The 17,589-nt window shown below is 44.2% G+C and overlaps 1 protein-coding gene across 1 annotated transcript in view; it reads right to left on the bottom strand.

Annotated features, from left to right (window-relative positions):
- The window catches only part of cnpy1 (canopy FGF signaling regulator 1), a 52,908-nt gene extending 41,743 nt beyond the window's left edge, over positions 1–11,165 (bottom strand). The window contains exons 1-3 of the mRNA XM_088014577.1: positions 11,016–11,165; positions 8,566–8,668; positions 6,795–6,910 (exon numbers count right to left, since the gene is read on the bottom strand). Coding sequence (XP_087870703.1) covers positions 6,795–6,910; positions 8,566–8,659 — 210 coding nt within the window. The 5' untranslated portion in view covers positions 8,660–8,668; positions 11,016–11,165. The remainder of the gene's footprint in view (positions 1–6,794; positions 6,911–8,565; positions 8,669–11,015) is intronic.
- Between the last annotated feature and the right edge of the window lie 6,424 nt (positions 11,166–17,589).

The raw sequence follows: 17,589 nt of genomic DNA, 5'->3' as shown, positions 1-17,589 counted from the left end.
AGACCTTGTGTCTCCAAATCCGAGGCCATGGTCTTGAGCCGGAAAAGGGTAGAGTGCCTTCTCCGGGTCGGGGGGGTGTCCTGCCTCAAGTGGAGGAGTTTCACGAATCTTGTTCACAAATGAGGGAAGAAGGGAGCGGGAGATTGACAGGCGGATTGGGGCAGCGTCTGCCGTGAAACGGACGCTGTACCGGTCCGTCGTGGTGAAGAGAGAGCCGAGTCAAAAAGCGAAGCTCTCAATTTACCGGTCGATCTACGTTCCCACCCTCATCTATGGTCATGAGCTTTGGGTCATGGAGCTTTAGCAGAGGTTCAAGCTGGAAGACTCCGCCCCCTCCGTTCACCCATTGACGTCATGCTCATCCCCGTCCTCAGCCTGGACCTCACCCTGCACGTTCAATCAGCAATCAGGCTCTTCATAAGAGGATCCACACCCAAACCGTCAGACGCTTCCCAGCTGCGTTCAATCCGTTCATCTGCACGTCTCAGCTCCTCCACAGCTTCGTGATTCCCCGTCCTTCGACTTCGCATCCTGCGTTGGTCCTTTCTTTTAACCCTCAGACGCTCCCCGGATGCAAGAGATTTCTCCCGGCCCCAGCCTCGATCATTTCAAGCAGCTTCTCCCGCCTATCTCTCACCTGTCTAGAATTTCACTTACTCCACGATCCACCTCCGGAAAAACATAAGCCCTCCGGTCACCTTGTTTACGTTGACCCCTTTGGCCCGTGATGCACGACGGATTACCTCCCGCACAGTCGTGAGACAAGGTAGCTAACTGCGGAGCTCTATGTGGAGGGAACAGCCTGTTTAAAGATGCCACGTAAAGAAAAACGACAGAATCAAAAGGGAGGATCTGATGGAAGCAGCAAAAGGCCATCTTCCTTCGCCCGCCAAGCTTCTCTCACTTCCGCATGTCGTCATGGTCAGCACCTTTCCGGATTTCCCCCTCTACGCCCGTCTCAGGCTGTCGGGATGCTCCTCAGATGCAAGAGATTCCTCGATGATTTCAAACACGTGATCCCACTGTTTTCAACCCGCACCGTCGTCTTCACCTCAGCGCCTTCACACCAGTGCCACGCTAAGGATCAGCATGCCTACTATTTCCCTCTCCTGCATGGTCGCTGTCAGCCCGCTCAGCAACACCTCTCTGGTTTTCCCTCACTACGCCTGTTTCAGGCTACCAGGGTAAGACGTAGCATTCTCATGTCTCATTCGAGTCTCGCAATACTTCGTAACGCAGACACTTTTCATTAGTTTATCCCCTCCCGAACACTTTGGCCGTATATCATGCGCCACTCAGGTTCTAATGTTCAAGGACTTTTATCCGAACATTGACTTAGTTAAACCATCGTCACCTGTTTCTCCGAGGCGCCTTTAAACATAACATTGGTTCAGCAGGTGACCAGCTGTTGCGTAAGAGCTGCAAGGCGTATGTCAGAATCCAGTCAGCCTTGGAGGGATGTCTATCGTATGAATAGCAGATGCATGTGCACTCAACTGCGAGCAGTGCAGCCCATCTTTAACTGGTCGTTTGGTCACCGCAGTTATCTATCTGCTTCACATTAGTTATTCGTCGCTAGTCAGCGCAGTATTCTTTGTTGTTTGAGCTGTATTATAATTTATGCTACCCAGGCCCGGCAGCACGGGCGGACACTTCAGTTGTGTCCCAGCTGTTCTGCAAGCCCCGTATTTTACCTACATGGCCAACTCTTTTATATTCCTGCATCGATTTGGTACCGGAGTTTCCTCCATCTCCCTTATCGCGTTCTCTGCAACCTTGTTCTGCAATTAAAACAGTTTTTATGCGCTGTTAACATATCATCTATTTCAAACGCAACTTAAGCCCGGAGACGTTCACACCAGTCGCCAACGGCGTAGGAGCCGCTAGTATAACGCCAATACTTTGCGTAATTTAACCGACCGAGTGATCAAGCTCAAACTGTCACCTTTATCTAAACAAGTGGAAGCAGAGCTTCTCCTCTACTGGCCTGGACTCCTGCTGTTTCAAGGCTTTTCACAGATCAGTGTGAAAGCTGGAACTTCTCCTGATGATTTCCCACACAAAGAGCAGTTCAAAAGATCTCTGCAAACAATCTACTTTATCTACAGGTAACATAAAGGTTAACAGGACAGAATAAGTTATTAATCTGAGAACTATAATTAGGCTTTCCAATAAAGACATGGCAAGTTTTTAAGATTGGCATATTTTAAATTTACTCCTTATCATGACCTAAACAGTCAATTCAATCAGCTAATCTTGTCTGGAGCAGGGGTTCGCGTCTCGGCTGGCCTTCTCATACTGCGGCATGAGGCATAAATTGTCATTCACCTAATTGTGGACTTTTACCCTGTTGTGATGCAATACGTGTAGTAGCGTGGCTTGCTAACGTAACATGAAGTCAACTAATAATTCCTCTTCAGTTCGGTTGAGTCTGTCCAGCGCTTCTGCTAATTATTAATCAGCCTTAAATTCTTGTTGACGAGGGCATTGTCCAATCATTTTCTAAAAAAAAAAAAAAAAAAAAAAAAAAAAAAAATTTTTGCTCGTGTCCATTCACTACTTATCAAAGCAACCTTAAATAGAACTGGTTTAGTCTCGATGCAAGACGTGGTGTTTTTTTTTAAAGCATTCGATTTATAGGCATTTTCCACATGCGCAATGTATAGTGGTTGATGATTCATATTTCATTCCGGTAGCTCAGTTCAGAACAATCCAGAGGATTTAAATGGTCTGGCAGTCGCTATTCCAGCAGGTGATCCTTTTCGTAGCTCAAGTTTTAGGTTTTTCTTTGCTGAACTCTGGATATTCCTGGTCTACTTGCTTCGCCGCTATCAACCAAGCTGTTCCATATTCTGATGTGTCCTGTTCAAGTCCCATGGGTCGCTTCTCAGTTTTATCTCAAGATCTCCCAGAATCGGCAGATTATTTCCCAGGCCATCCTGCCTCTTTCAGGCTATGTAGTCGGTTCTCTCACTTACCCCGCTCCCATACTCAAATGTGCTCTTTCCAGTCTCACTTCTGGGCCAATAGCCTTTAGACTCTTACCAGTCATTCTTGTGGGTCTGTCACTACGGCAACCAGCTCTTGCAGGTATCCTAAAGCTCTCAGCCATTCTAGTCTAAACTCCCAACCCCATTGCCAGGTCCGTGAAGTTCATTCGAGTGGCACATCTCTACACGTCAAAGCTTTTTGATGAGTTTAGATAGTATTTTCTTTCTATTTTTCATTTTAAATTCAGTCCGTCGGGCATGGCCCTTTTTTTTGGGGGGGGGATCTCCTATGTAGTTGGTTCAGCTTCACCTTCATTTCAGCAGCTCGAGTTTCCAGCTTTTTACGAAATTGTTCCACAGCCATAACCCGTTTCCTGAGGGGCTAACTCCGCAAGCAATCCCTAATTGTCGCTCTCATCAGTCGTGGGTTACTATATAGCTGAACCTTCACCAGTCCGTTTCATGTCATCAACCGACTTTAATCTTATCTGTTTTTCACCCATGATCATTTTGACTGTTGTTGATGAGCTGTCTCCACCTCTGCCCAGTTCAGTTCAGCCGTTAGACGGCATCGCTCATTTCATGTTTAATCTCAGGTCTCGCTCTGTAATTTATTAGCGAGGGCTCCCTCAGTGCCTAGGTGAGCACTGCACATTTCGCTGGTGGTGGTTGGTCTTTTCTTGCCTAAGCAAGCATTCTTATCCAGTGATTTGTACCATTTTCCTTCTCACGCCTCCATGCTCCCACCTACATGTCGCATCACAAGCACACTCCTTCTACCGCATTCTAAGTCTTGAGTCTCTTTATCATCTCACTGATTACTTCCCCTCTTGACTTTTCCTTCTCTCTCCATTGCTAACTCTTTTTCTGTTTTTTGGCTTTTCCTCTGTCCCTGCTGCTGGCCCACGTCCCAGCGTCTTCTGTCCCTGCTGCTGGCCCACGTCCCAGCGTCTCCTGCCCCTGCTGCTGGCCCATGTCCCAGCGTCTCCTGCCCCTGCTGCTGGCCCATGTCCCAGCGTCTCCTGTCCCTGCTGCTGGCCCACGTCCCAGCGTCTCCTGTCCCTGCTGCTGGCCCACGTCCCAGCGTCTCCTGCCCCTGCTGCTGGCCCACGTCCCAGCGTCTCCTGCCCCTGCTGCTGGCCCACGTCCCAGCGTCTCCTGTCCCTGCTGCTGGCCCATGTCCCAGCGTCTCCTGTCCCTGCTGCTGGCCCATGTCCCAGCGTCTCCTGCCCCTGCTGCTGGCCCATGTCCCAGCGTCCTCTGCCCCTGCTGCTGGCCCATGTCCCAGCGTTCTCTGCCCCTGCTGCTGGCCCATGTCCCAGCGTTCTCTGCCCCTGCTGCTGGCCCATGTCCCAGCGTTCTCCTGCCCCTGCTGCTGGCCCATGTCCCAGCGTCTCCTGCCCCTGCTGCTGGCCCATGTCCCAGCGTCTCCTGCCCCTGCTGCTGGCCCATGTCCCAGCGTCTCCTGTCCCTGCTGCTGGCCCACGTCCCAGCGTCTCCTGTCCCTGCTGCTGGCCCACGTCCCAGCGTCTCCTGCCCCTGCTGCTGGCCCACGTCCCAGCGTCTCCTGCCCCTGCTGCTGGCCCACGTCCCAGCGTCTCCTGTCCCTGCTGCTGGCCCATGTCCCAGCGTCTCCTGTCCCTGCTGCTGGCCCATGTCCCAGCGTCTCCTGCCCCTGCTGCTGGCCCATGTCCCAGCGTCCTCTGCCCCTGCTGCTGGCCCATGTCCCAGCGTTCTCTGCCCCTGCTGCTGGCCCATGTCCCAGCGTTCTCTGCCCCTGCTGCTGGCCCATGTCCCAGCGTTCTCCTGCCCCTGCTGCTGGCCCATGTCCCAGCGTCTCCTGCCCCTGCTGCTGGCCCATGTCCCAGCGTCTCCTGTCCCTGCTGCTGGCCCATGTCCCAGCGTCTCCTGTCCCTGCTGCTGGCCCATGTCCCAGCGTCTCCTGTCCCTGCTGCTGGCCCATGTCCCAGCGTTCTCTGCCCTTGCGGCTGGCCCATGTCCCAGCGTTCTCTGCCCCTGCTGCTGGCCCATGTCCCAGCGTTCTCTGCCCCTGCTGCTGGCCCATGTCCCAGCCTTTCTCTCAATGTTGGCCCATGTCTCAGTTGGTTTTCTTTTCCCTCATACTTTTCAGTGTTGGCTCCCTTACAGTGGGCACCTATCCCCCATAATTCTCCAGGTGATGTCATCTAGCTGATCCTATCCCCAGCCTGGCTCCACACCTTCAACTATCTTCACTCTCACGCCTCGTATTATTTCGGCCCCTTCTCTGAGCAGGCCTTCATTCTTCAGCTGTGCATCATGATCTCATGAAAACCCCTCTATCAAATTGGATTACTCCTGCCAGCTTCTCTCCTTCTGGTCTTCTGCAATCCGTTAGTCTACAACCGTATTGTACTTTTCTCCCTGCATTCTCAAGTCAGCACACGAGTTTTAGGTCCCACCTTTCCTCGGGCCTCGGCCCCGGCCTCGGCCCCTTTTTGGGGGGAGAGCATCCCTAATCAGTTATCGGGATGTTCATCGAGTTCACATCAAATCTCAGCTCAAATCAGCTGCCGGGGCCCGAGCGCCAAAGAACTGTTATTCATTGCTGTCATTAAATCTTTTAATTGTTTCTTGTTCTCGTCTGAGTCTGTCCAGATTGAAATGGAGCTTTAGCAGAGGTTCAAGCTGGAAGACTCCGCCCCCTCCGTTCACCCATTGACGTCATGCTCATCCCCGTCCTCAGCCTGGACCTCACCCTGCACGTTCAATCAGCAATCAGGCTCTTCATAAGAGGATCCACACCCAAACCGTCAGACGCTTCCCAGCTGCGTTCAACCCACCACCTCCCCATCTCCACCCTCATCCTTCGGTTCTCCAGGATGGAACCCTTCCTGACCACCACCACCAGTGTCGGGCCCCGGGGGAGAGCATCCCTAATCAGTTATCGGGATGTTCATCGAGTTCACATCAAATCTCAGCTCAAATCAGCTGCCGGGGCCCGAGCGCCAAAGAACTGTTATTCATTGCTGTCATTAAATCTTTTAATTGTTTCTTGTTCTCGTCTGAGTCTGTCCAGATTGAAATGATCGAAAGAACGAGATCACGGATACAAGCGGCCGAAATGGGTTTCCTCCGCAGGGTGGCTGGGCTCTCCCTTAGAGATAGGGTGAGAAGCTTAGTCATCCGGGAGGGACTCAGAGTAGAGCTGCTGCTCCTTCACGTCGAGAGGAGCCAGTTGAGGTGGCTCGAGCATCTGGTCAGGATGCCTCCTGGGACGCCTCCCTGGTGAGGTGTTCCGGGCACGTCCCACTGGGAGGAGGCCTCGGGGAAGACCCAGGACATGCTGGAGGGACTATGTCTCTCGGCTGGCCTGGTAACGCCTTGGGGTTGCCCCGGAGGAGCTGGAAGAAATGGCTGGGGAGAGGGAAGTCAGGGCCTCCCTTCTGAAGCTCCTGCCCCCGCGGCCCGACCCCGGATAAGCTGAAGAAAATAGGATGGATGGATGGATGGATGGATGGATGGATTTCTTGAGTTCTCAACCACCCAAATAAAATGTACTTTCAGAAATATTTTGCCTTTTGAAATTCTGTGTATAAATAGCAGTCTTGATCTCAATACTTCAGGATCCTAAACACTGACACGTTTAGAAGCTCTCAAGAACATCAACTGCAGGATAAAATATAATTTTAGCCTCATGTCCAGTTATGGTCAGGACCTTCAGCAAAGCCTTGAGAGCAGTGAAATGTGTTAAATGTGTATGAAAAGTCAGATTCCAGTTACAACAAAGAGGTTTAAATGTACAGTATTCAACTAATGCTCTACCTTTTTGTCTGTCATGGTCCCATCAGGGTTGAGTCTAAAGCTCCCTACATTAATGGTCATCTTTGGGTCCACCTGACTGATTGAGTAGTTCAGCTCATCCACAATCGCCTTACAAGCTGGGGGGGAAAAACAAAGAAAAAAAACAGGAAGACAGAATTACAGTTTGAACTAATGGTAATTAACATGAAAAAAATAATCTCTCTTATTCGGACCAATATCTTGTTTTAAATTTCTAAGAATATTTTATGTAGAGCTAGGTCATGATTTTATTAATTATAAAAGACTGCTGGTGAGAGAATCTGCCATTTGATCCAGGTGTGTTGGAGAATCACACCTGGAAACAGAGCTGCCCAAGTGCAGTCCTTGAGAGTTACCTTTCTGGAACTTTTAGATGCATCCCAATGCACATCAATCAAAGAAAGCAATTCAAGGACTGGACTTGGGCAGCCTTGATCTAAAAGTTACAGGAAGGACAACCGTTTTTTAAGACTGGGCATCACTGTTGTAGAAGATCTATATACAATAGTAATGCAGGTATCCTGCATCTTTTAGATGTGTCTTTGGCCCAACACACCTAAATCAAGTGGCTGAATCACCACATCAGTATTAGCCCTGCTAATATACGGATTATTTGATTGAGATGTTTTGTATCAGAGACGCATCTAAATTTGCAGGACACCAGTCCCCAAGATGTGGAGTTGCAGACCCCTGATCTACATCTTTCTACAAACACCAAAAGATCTAAACTTCCTCAAGAACTACAGCCTGCTTTGTCACATTTTGTAAGACAGCTTCACTGTTGGATCTCCAGTTCAAGTGAACACTGAAGTATTTACAAAGATTGTTAAAGTTTGCATGTGATGGTTGGACTACAACAGCTTTTGTGGCATCAGAATCACGTCATCACAGTTTTGGAGTGAACGGTAAGAATGAGAGAGACAGAGAGAATGAGAGCGAGAGATAAAGAGAGCGCGAGAGATTCCTCGGATAATCGTAAAAATATTCTATAGAGTACTCGATTACTAAAATATTCTTTTACAACAGCCCTAGTAACAAGTCTTCCACAGTGATTGAAACTTTTCCGGGGTGAGAAAAGATGGAAGATGTGATTTAGAATCCCACATAGCTGTTTTGTACAGGCCTTTTGGACTGGCTGACATAATGTGGAACTGTACTGTGGCTTTGTTCCTGTTCCCTGAGCTGCCTCTTCCTCTGACCTCTGGAGACAGAAAAGTGGGACGGGGAGAAAATGGGAGCACCAGCATCGCATGATTTTGTTAAATAATGTGACAAAGCCGAAGGAGCATCTGTGACAAAGGTAGATGAAATATTTCAGGTGTGACAGAAAAGGCTGGTGGGCGATCTGTTTGGGGATATTGGACACTTATGCTTGAAACCTATGACCACACATCTCTTTCAATCTTCTGCTGGAGCATAATCTCCAGCTTCTTCCTTTAGGCCTAATTGCTGTCTCTAATCTTGACTATAGGAAGCTGTTGTATACTCCTTAATAATTCAATGCAACCTTCCCTCAAGGCTGTTTTTAAAAAGTTTTTCTTCAAATTACTGATAATCCAGAGTTTGATTCTTGGAAAATAACTTACTGTATTGTTGGAAATTGTGTTGTTTACACAAAACTTTAGTCAGTCACACACTCAGTCATAACCTCCTACCTCTTTGATGCCAATACCTGATGCAGGATTTAATTGCCAACATGTTAGATCTCACAGAAAGTAGTGGGGGAGGGGAGCATTGCGTTATTGCTTCTTACCGGAACAGTAGAGGACTTTGTCCCTCTTGCTTTGGCTGCAGCTGATGAAGGTAAACAGCACCATCACATACATATGAAATATCCATGATGCCATAGTGATGCCCTGGCAATAAAAAACATGATTAGAGAAAAGGGCCTGGAGCTTCATAATGATTGCAAAGATGCTGGTCTTAGTTTGTGACCATTGAATTAGTAAAGCAGATTTCGTAAATGTTAAGTTTTTATCATTCCCTAACATTGATTTAGATCAGAGGTCTCATTCTCGCAGCCCGCAGGACGATGTCTCGTGGCCCCCACCGTGATATGAAAGTATAACATTAGTGCGGCCCACAGGGTGAGCGAACCTCTGAAGGAAGTTCCTCGTCATGGCTGACATTCGGTGCTAGGCTAAGCTACACTGACTTCATCCACACTACGCTTGTAACAATAATGTGGCGGATGATGGAACAGTTCGGTACCAGTTGCCTTTTTTTGCAGTCGCCATTCCAGTACTTTCTACCATTAACAAATCTCACGATCAAATGCAGAGAAAGACGACTGCTACCGGGCTGCTCGTCATCCGCCGCGCTGTTGTGACATGTAGAAGCGGTAATGAAAAGAAATTTGAAAGGCTACTAAATGTAATAATTATTATGGGCAAGTTTTTCATTCACAAATGTCGTTTTCTTAAAGCCAAACCATCTTTCCCCACTTTTCACAAGGAACTCTGCCACCTCTTATCTCTAAAATTCATGGAAAAACATCAAGATGCAGAATTGTATATGATAAACAATCTGAAACTGTTGGAAAACCCCTAATGGCTTTTTTTTCTGTTTGTTTTTGTTTTTTTGTTTTTGTTTGTTTTGCTTTGCTCTTTCACTTCTTCTGTATTTATGGAAGCAGCCTGGGTCGGCTTCCTCAGGTTCTTCAGATTTGTATACATCTGATGCCGAAACCATGTTTGTTCTATATGATGATGATGATAATTTTAAAAAGTAGAAGCGGTAATGACGTCACGCGTCGAGACGTTTGCTAGCTGGCTAAAGACTTCTATAAAATGTAGAACAAGAGCGACGCCAAGTAGAATAAACTTAAGAGTGCGTTCACACTGCAGCCTAAAGTGACCCGATTCCAATTTTTATTTTTATAGGTAATGCAACCTGGATCTGATCTTTTCATGACAGTCTGAACAGCACAGGTCGGATTATTTTCGAATGCGACCCATTTCCGATATGTATCCAATTCAAATGCGACCTAACGTCCAGGCCGCTTTCAACCGAACTGTATGTCACCGATACTCAACAAATTCTGCGTCCTGATACGCGCAAGTGGGAAGAAAAACAAGTATCACGGACTATAATGAGGATTAAGTTGTTAATATGGACAACAACTTCAAATATGCAAGCTAAGCTCCACCGTTAGCCTCCATGTTTACTTCTGATATTTTATTTTATTTCTAAAATAAAATATCATTTTATTTTAGATACATCTTTACATCTTTAAATAAAAAGACGCATAGAAATATTTTTTATATATTATTAATCTGCTCAACCATGTATCAATCCGATTCAAAAATACTTTTTAAAAAATGTCCTTGTTCATGTAACTATGATAGCTGTTTGAATACAGTTTCCAGCAAAAAATGTGAAAATCTGTTTAATATTTAATGAGTTATTATTAATTAAATTCACTGATATTTCATTGATGTGCTGATACTTCTCAGTCAATCATTGTGCCATACCAGTGACTGTTTTTGAACTAAATCTAACCGTAAACTATTTAAATAGATTAATAAGCCAGCAAAAAAAAAAAAATGCTGCTGCTAGTCTGAAGGAGTTGAGTGTGTTGATTTATCTTTCACCCAATACCTTGGTGGCCGTTTTTATAACATGTGACTGGTATAAACATAATAGTGTTTATGTGGAAAGGTAAAGACATGAACCTAAACAACAAACAACATCCGCAGATCTGTTGAATATGCGAGATCACAGACTATTGATTAAATTATATGGAGTAAAATTTTATTAATGAAGAAAAGGACAGATTATTTATCTCAAAAAGTTATCTTTGGGGAAAACAATAGTTTCCTCAGGGAAGTAAACTCCTCCCGCTCCGCTTCGTCATGCTTCTTCCCGGATTATCGCCCGGCTGATTGGTAAGGAATGCGCCTCTTGACTCAGGTGTTTCCTTGGACTCACTTATAGACTTCATCTTTTTTATTATTTCCGCACTCTGCACTGTAACAGTTGTTGTTGTTTTGTTTGTTTGTTTGTTTGTTTTTGGCAAATAAACGCTAAATTATTCTTACATGTTCATAGCATAAGCCGAACTCTAGGCTGCTTTAATTCAAACTGTAAAATATTGTACTATTGTGTGGCAGGTGGAAGAAGCGTTGCTGATACAGAATATCCATCTAAATGACCTGGTTTCTTTGCGGAGCTCGGCGCAGTATTAGATATGGCTGCTCTTACCTGACCAGAGAACCAACCAGCAGCTTCCAGCGGATGGGCTGTAACTCCGACTCACAACACAAACAGTCCCGGTTTCAGTTTCTACTGTCAGCCTTCCTGTACATGCTTCCATGAACTTAAGTTACACGTTAGCCTCTGGAGAACTCACACTAGCATAAAGCGTTTAATGTTCTGGTGATGTATTTCAAAGTAAAGTTTCTCTATCCTAAATCATCTCTTTCGGGCATGACACTACATATTCTTCACGCATACACAAGAGAACAACACTAGTTACTTGTAAAGACTTGCATTACAGTTCTCCAATGAGATGTATTTTTCTTTTAAATGCGATGTGGGCTTTTATTTTGACCTCACTTCCGTTCTCATTTCACCGCGTTTATTCCAAATTGACTTGTGGCATTTACGTACGTGCCACACTGTAGAGAAGCCACGTTCATCCGAGCATCCAATCATATTTCAGAGTTTGATCATACACCTTCAGACTCATAGTATGTTTGGATTTACTTGAATGAGACATGCTTACCTATTTTCATAATTTATTTCAGGATCTGTTTTTCTTTTTCCTAATAAACAAGAACAGTACCAAAGCTTTCAATATCTTTAGTGCTACTTTTGCAGATCATTTTGTTCATAATATTTGGTGCTTTGCTACTTACATTTTTTTTCTGTAGGGCTTTATTTTGGAAAGTGTTGAATTTCCATACCCTGACTTATAAAAAAAAGAGTCTAAGTTTTATCAGATGACAGTCCTCAAGTGTATGGAAATAAGACATCTTATGGAAAATAAGCCACATTTTGTCATGTCCCATGTCCTCTTGCTCTCGGGGAAGGCGGACACTTATTTCCTCTTGCTCTGTTTTTGTCCTGCCTTTTTCTATATTTTTTGCAGGGACACATCCAGCGGGATTCACCCTGGATTTATTCATGACAGAATTTCAGCTTGCGGATACCTGACTTACTTGGACAGAGACGCAAATTGGAGTTTTACTGACAGTCGCAGTAAAACAATTACAGGTTATGACTTATGCCATATTGTACAAATGTGGATGTGTAACAATAAAGGAAAAGTCCCCGAGTACTTTATATAGTAGGCTGCCCAAGTCATTGTTTGACTCACGGTGTTGGTGTTGCGATATTATACCCAACTGCTTTCTGGGTAACACAGACCAACCGACACGCTGCCGCCGCAGACATTCTGAATCTGAATTAGCTTTCCCCATGTTGCCTTGGAAAGGCTGCATATTTCTAATCTCCTTGAAGATATCTGAACATAACGCTCCTTCCCACCTCACCCCCTCCTGTATCCATAGAGCTGTGGAGCTAATGCCTCGATAACAACACCTCTATCGGACTTTGCCAGGAGCCTCAGCAACCTAGTTTCATGGCCCTTTGACGTCACTGCCTTCACTCATGTCTTTGTTTTGCCCTTTGTTTTGTCTGAATGTTGCCATTTGCCCTAATGTGTCCTTACCTCTTTTTTGTTTGATTTTGTTAGAAACGGTGGAGTACTCCCTATTTAACCCAGAAAAGGATTATTTTAGTTTATTAGTAATAGAAATTGTGGAGTACGCACTATTTAGATCAATATTATACAGCCCAGAAATGGAATTAGAATTAGAATAACTACGAACTTAGAATCCAGAAATACTTAACAGGAACAGTCACTACTTAATTACTTTTATATTACTACTTTTTATAAACTAACTACTCACTTTACACCAGAAAAGGATTTAGATTAGTCGTTTTGGTTCTTTTTCTTTCCTTTGGTTTGTTATTTTGTATGCATTTCCTTTTAATTCATGTAAAGCGCTTTGAATTGCCTTGTTGCTGAAAATGTGATATATAAATAAAATTACTTTACCTAGCTTTGTTTTCAGTTTAGACATAAGTGATATCTTTCAGCCAATATCTCAGTGGCTGTTTTTATAACAGGTGAGATGACTCTCTCTGTCAAGGACGGCACAGCCTGTTGAGCACCTCAAGCACTTGAAAAAATAGTAACACTCACAGAGGAGCCTTTAGATTTATATTTTTTTAAAATACAAATGTTACATGAATGCCCTAAAAATAAATATTGTCTGTCTGGGACATACTGTGATTGCTGTGCTGTAATAGGACCATATGGAAGAGGAGTAACAAGTGATAGATTTTGTCATTTCAGACTCATGGTGACATTTCCATTGTGAACATTCAACACCAGACTTGTACATGGCCAGTTGTATGGCCGTTTGTCCAGCAGTTCTTATGTTGGCCTCAAAGGTCAAACCAAAACTGCCTTGCAGTGGCAGTTTCTGATATGGACAACCGCCCAGGGCCACATCTTGTGAGAGACATCATGAGTGCCCCACTCGCTCCCAGAGCATCCCACCCTCCCCACCGGTGTCAAATCCCCCAACCCGTCTCACAACTGGAAGATCTAAATGTCAACAGATCCTAATACATCATTACACCAACACAACCAACCTCCCCAGCCCACAACTTCGGTCCCAGCCTGAATTTTGCAGCTTTCACACTAGAAGTTGGTGAGACAAATTTTGAAAAGTGCAGTGTACAAAAAAGTTCAGATGTATAATATTGTGCATACGCATGTGGCTGCACACTTTTCCTTTGCACATTTCAATTTGGGTGAAATAGAGTGCAGCTATTGGCATCGTGTGGACCGCCCTGTTACCTCCTATAAATATAAATCATCATGAATACTAATAGGTGGTAAAATCTGGCACAAAAAAACTGATGTCTTGTATCCCCAGCTACCAAGACATAAAGGGATTTAAACCCAAGGGGGAAAACATTAACATTAAAGTAAGGGTAAAGTAATGGGACGGGGAGGTAGACATGGAGCAACATGAAAATAGAGCTTTTCTAACATTATCTTGTTTTCACAGGTGACAATTAATGGAGTCTTTCTTTTATGTCTTATCATGTCTGTATCAGAAAGAGAAACATTTATGCTGAGGAGGGGTGTTGTTTTCGCCCCTCCTCAACAACAAATTTTCCCTCCTCATGTCACCCTTCTCATGTCACTTTCACAGCATGACTGCTTTAAAGCATGTGTGACAGGGGGCTCCTCTAGTGGGCAAACCTCCAAAAGCACCAATTCAAGGTGTCATGTGGCGTCACTGGCTGAGTAAATTAATCCTGACAATCAGTTGCCAGGCTTTAATTTAGGTTATCTGATGTTTAAGTAGACTGCCATTTTGTCTGTAGAAGGCTTTTATTGATTTTTGCTTCATTACGTTTATATCCTAAATGCATTGTTTAATAGATACTCAGAGAATAGTGCAGTAAAAGCAAAGCAATATGTAAAACTTGAAAACTACATTTTATCAATCAATCAACCAATCAAATTTTATTTGTATAGCACATTTCAGCAGCAAGGCATTTCAAGGTGCTTTACATAATTAAAAAACAAAATAAAAACAGCATGTGACATTGAATAAACAGTAAGAAAGAGAAAGAGATTTTGGAAAAAGAAAAAAAAGAAAAATATGTAAAAAAAAACAAAAAACAGATAAAAACATACTTTTGTTACGGAATTTAAGCGCCTGTCGTCGCCTGTCGTCGCCGGACTCCGCCGTCCGTTTAACACGGGTATTATCCAGGCCCCTTCGCCTAAGAGGACAAGGTCTCCAACCTTGCAGCACCAGGCTCCGTCCACCTATCACACGATTTTTTGCGCTAGGACTTCGCCGTCCTACACGGATTTTTGTGCACTATTTTTACCTGTTAGAGTCTAGAATTTACAGGGATTTTCTGTGCACACAATGACCCTCAGTCACTCTCCACTTTTACATAAATAGATAAAAAGTAAAGATAAAAACATTAAAAACATCAAAGACATCAAAACCCACACTCTAACCCTAATTTAGCCATAAGCAACTCTAAACAGGTGGGTTTTAAGTTGAGATTTAAAGGCACCCAGTGTTTCAGCTGTTTTACAGTTTTCTGGAAGTTTGTTCCAAATTTGTGGTGCATAGAAACTGAATGCTGCTTCTCCTCGTTTGGTTCTGGTTCTGGGGATGCAGAGCAGACCAGAACCAGAAGATCTGAGGGGTCTAGATGGTTGGTACAGCAATAACAGATCTTTAATGTATTGTGGTGCTAAACCGTTCAGTGATTTATAAACTAACAGTATTTTAAAGTCTATTCTCTGAGCTACAGTGAGTCAGTGTAGGGACTTTAAAACTGGTGCTATGTGCTCCATCTTCCTGGTTTTAGTGAGAACATCAGCAGCAGCTTCTGGATCAGCTGCAGCTGGAGGATTGATTTATTAGTCAGACCTGTGAAGACGCTGTTGCAGTAATCAATGCAGCTGAAGATAAACGCATGGATGAGTTTCTCTAGATCACGCTGAGACATCAGTCCTCTAATCCTGGAGATGTTCTTCAGGTGATAGAAGGCCGACTTTGCGACTGTCTTAATGTGGCTCTGAAGGTTCAGGTCAGAGTCCATCACTACTCCCAGGTTTTGGGCTGATCGCTGGTTTTCAGTTGTAATAACTGAAGCTGTGCATTGACTCTAGTTCGCTCCTCTTTAGGTCCAAAGATAATAACTTCAGTTTTGTTTCTGTTCAGCTGGAGAAAGTTTTGGCACATCCACACATTTATCTGTTCTAAGCATCTATTCAGTGATTGGATGGGTTCAGAGTCACCTGGTGACATCGTGATGTAGAGCTGGGTATCATCTGCATAGTTATGGTAGCTGATCTTATTCCCTGTTATAACCTGAGCCAGTGGGAGCATATACATATTGAAAAGAAGGGGTCTTAGGATTGAACCTTGGGGTACCCCACATGTGACCTTTGACCTCTATGATGAGACGTTTCCAATTGAAACAAAGAAATCCCTGTTCTTTATGTAAGATTCAAACCAGCTGAGCACTGGACCGGAGAGTCCGACCCAACTCTCCAGTCGATTCAGTAAAATGTCATAGTCAACAGTGTCGAAAGCTTCACTGAGGTCCAACAGAACCAGCACTGTGGTTCTCCCACAGTCTGTATTTACATGGATATCATAAAACTTGAAAACTACGTTTTATGTTCTATATAATGTTGAAGTTTCCTGGGGTCACATGTATGAAGCGTGCATATGCACAAAAAATGTGTGGTGCCATATTTTACGCACAAGCATAAAAATGAACGTGGCATGAAAGTTTGTGTAAATATACACAAATTTCTTACCTGCCATGAAAATGTGCGGCAGCCACACAAACGTTTTTTGTTGACAAAGCGCCGAAACTCACCTAAATACAATCTGACTTCATTCAGTGTTATTTTACTCAAGGAGCATCAAACCCAATGTTTCTTCATACTTTTACTTTTTTAAAGAAGGAGCTGTACATCAATAGTGCTGGTGTAGGTGGAGCTGCTGACAGGTTGAGGTATGCCAGCTTTGTGAATGCGCCTTCACGAATAGAAAGCATCTCCATTCTGTAAATGTGCAACTTATATGCACAAAAGTGCCTAATAAATGTAGTGGCAAGTCAGCCTGGTTCAACACGATTCCTCTATTTGGAATTCCATATTCCCATTTCCCCGCAAAGGACTCTCTGACACATTGTCTTTAAATCCCGGCTGAACCCTCTGTTGGTCAAACAAGCATTTCTACTTGGATTAATAAACACTCTCTTATTTCCTGTTTTTAAATTGGATTTTTTTTCCTTGTAAAATGTATCATTATTGTTATTTTCATTTTTTGTGAAGTGACCTTATGTGGCCTGAAAGACGGCTTTTTAAAGATATCAGGCATGTTCAGAGGACGGGGCGATGGAAGGGCCTTGAGCTGCTGCCCCTTTTAACCTGATGCCCCAAGTACCCTTTTTTGAGGTTCTTTTTTTTCTCATATTTTTTTATCCGTGTGTCAGGAGTCCTGCTTGTGCCCCTCAACAACAGTATTTATCTAAAAATAATAATTTAGCAAAATAAGTTAGTCTGGCTGCCCTCAGTCTAAAACTGAGGATTCTTAGTGCCTCTGTTGTTAAGACACCGGGCCCATATTAAGGAGGGCAAGGGACCTGGGGGTGATGACAGAAGGACCCGACCAGCACCCTGCTGTGGAGGACACTCCTGCAAAAAATCCTGTAAACTCACAATCAATTAAAATCAGAAGACATGAGGCAGTACTTATGCTCAACAAATGTAACAATTATTTGAATAGTGAATAAAAATGAGAAAAAAAACATTGTAACAGTCAGTGTTTCTTTCCATATTTTATAGCATTGTTTGTGGGTTTACAAAAGGGGTCCATGCACAGAAGCTACTGTTCATTGGGCCATGGTATGGAAAAGTTTGGGACCACCTGCTCTCTTCAACATAATTTTGGTTGATCCAATGAGTGTGGGCAACCTCAAGACATTGTTACATAAGTAGAACCAAATTTGTGGGCTTTGTACCTTTTCAAAGAGTGTGCTGTCCTCTCAGAGGAATCCTCTGTATCTAATGACCTTCACTTCCTGTTTGAATTGATTGTGAAATGCTCCATCAACTGACTGCAACTCTTTTCCTAAATCCATGACACTACTTATAACCTATTTGCTGAATCAACAGAACACCCATCACTACCAGGTTAGGTCCAAA

The sequence above is a fragment of the Poecilia mexicana genome, unplaced genomic scaffold (assembly GCF_051168715.1).
Source record: "Poecilia mexicana isolate PSO_F unplaced genomic scaffold, ASM5116871v1 scaffold_17, whole genome shotgun sequence".
In the NCBI taxonomy this organism is placed as follows: domain Eukaryota; kingdom Metazoa; phylum Chordata; class Actinopteri; order Cyprinodontiformes; family Poeciliidae; genus Poecilia; species Poecilia mexicana.
This window is presented reverse-complemented; position numbering and strand designations above follow the sequence as displayed.